The sequence below is a fragment of the Branchiostoma belcheri genome, unplaced genomic scaffold (genome assembly GCF_001625305.1).
Source record: "Branchiostoma belcheri isolate BF01 breed outbred unplaced genomic scaffold, Haploidv18h27 scaffold132, whole genome shotgun sequence".
Lineage (NCBI taxonomy): Eukaryota > Metazoa > Chordata > Leptocardii > Amphioxiformes > Branchiostomatidae > Branchiostoma > Branchiostoma belcheri.
Genome location: NW_017802736.1, coordinates 131,891 through 132,462, shown reverse-complemented (window position 1 = coordinate 132,462; position 572 = coordinate 131,891). Strand labels below are relative to the sequence as shown.

Genomic DNA, 572 nt, shown 5'->3' with positions numbered 1-572 from the left:
GAGATTGGTGGTGTGAGTGAGTGATTGTAAGATCTCACAAATTGTGATTGGAACAACATAGAAGCAAAATTATTCAAATGCGAGAAAGACAACACGTTAGAATTATGTTTGGTTACGTTGTAATGCATTAGGTAAAATTGTAAAGCTTGGTGAAGTTAGAATTCTTTGAAGCTTGTTTTCTATAAATTCTATTTTATCATTGACAGCTTATAACGCTTACTCTGTATAATTTCTTCATTTTTTTTGTTAGGCTGAACATGGCAATGACAGGACAGGGGTCTCCCACCGGAGTTGGTCAGAACTGCTGTGATGGGTCTCCCAACGGGCTTTCCCAGGTCGACTGTGACAGCAAAACAAGCAATGCTCAAGGCCAGGCGGCAGAACAACAAGTCAAGTGGGATAACGCTGGAGAAAAACCCTACAAGTGTGACCAGTGTGACTATTCTGCAGCACAGACATTTGATTTGTACCAACATCAAGCAAAACACTCTGGTGAGAAACCCTACATGTGTTGGGAGTGTGGATACAGGACAGGTGACAGGTCCAGCTTATCCCGACATATGAGAACCCAT

At 42.0% G+C, this 572-nt stretch overlaps 1 protein-coding gene across 1 annotated transcript in view; it reads left to right on the top strand.

The window, feature by feature from the left end:
- The first annotated feature begins 257 nt into the window (after positions 1–257).
- The window catches only part of LOC109464118 (zinc finger protein 436-like), a 2,106-nt gene continuing 1,791 nt past the window's right edge, over positions 258–572 (top strand). Inside the window, exon 1 of the mRNA XM_019761051.1 lies at positions 258–424. Within this exon, the coding sequence (XP_019616610.1) occupies positions 258–424 (167 nt within the window). The remainder of the gene's footprint in view (positions 425–572) is intronic.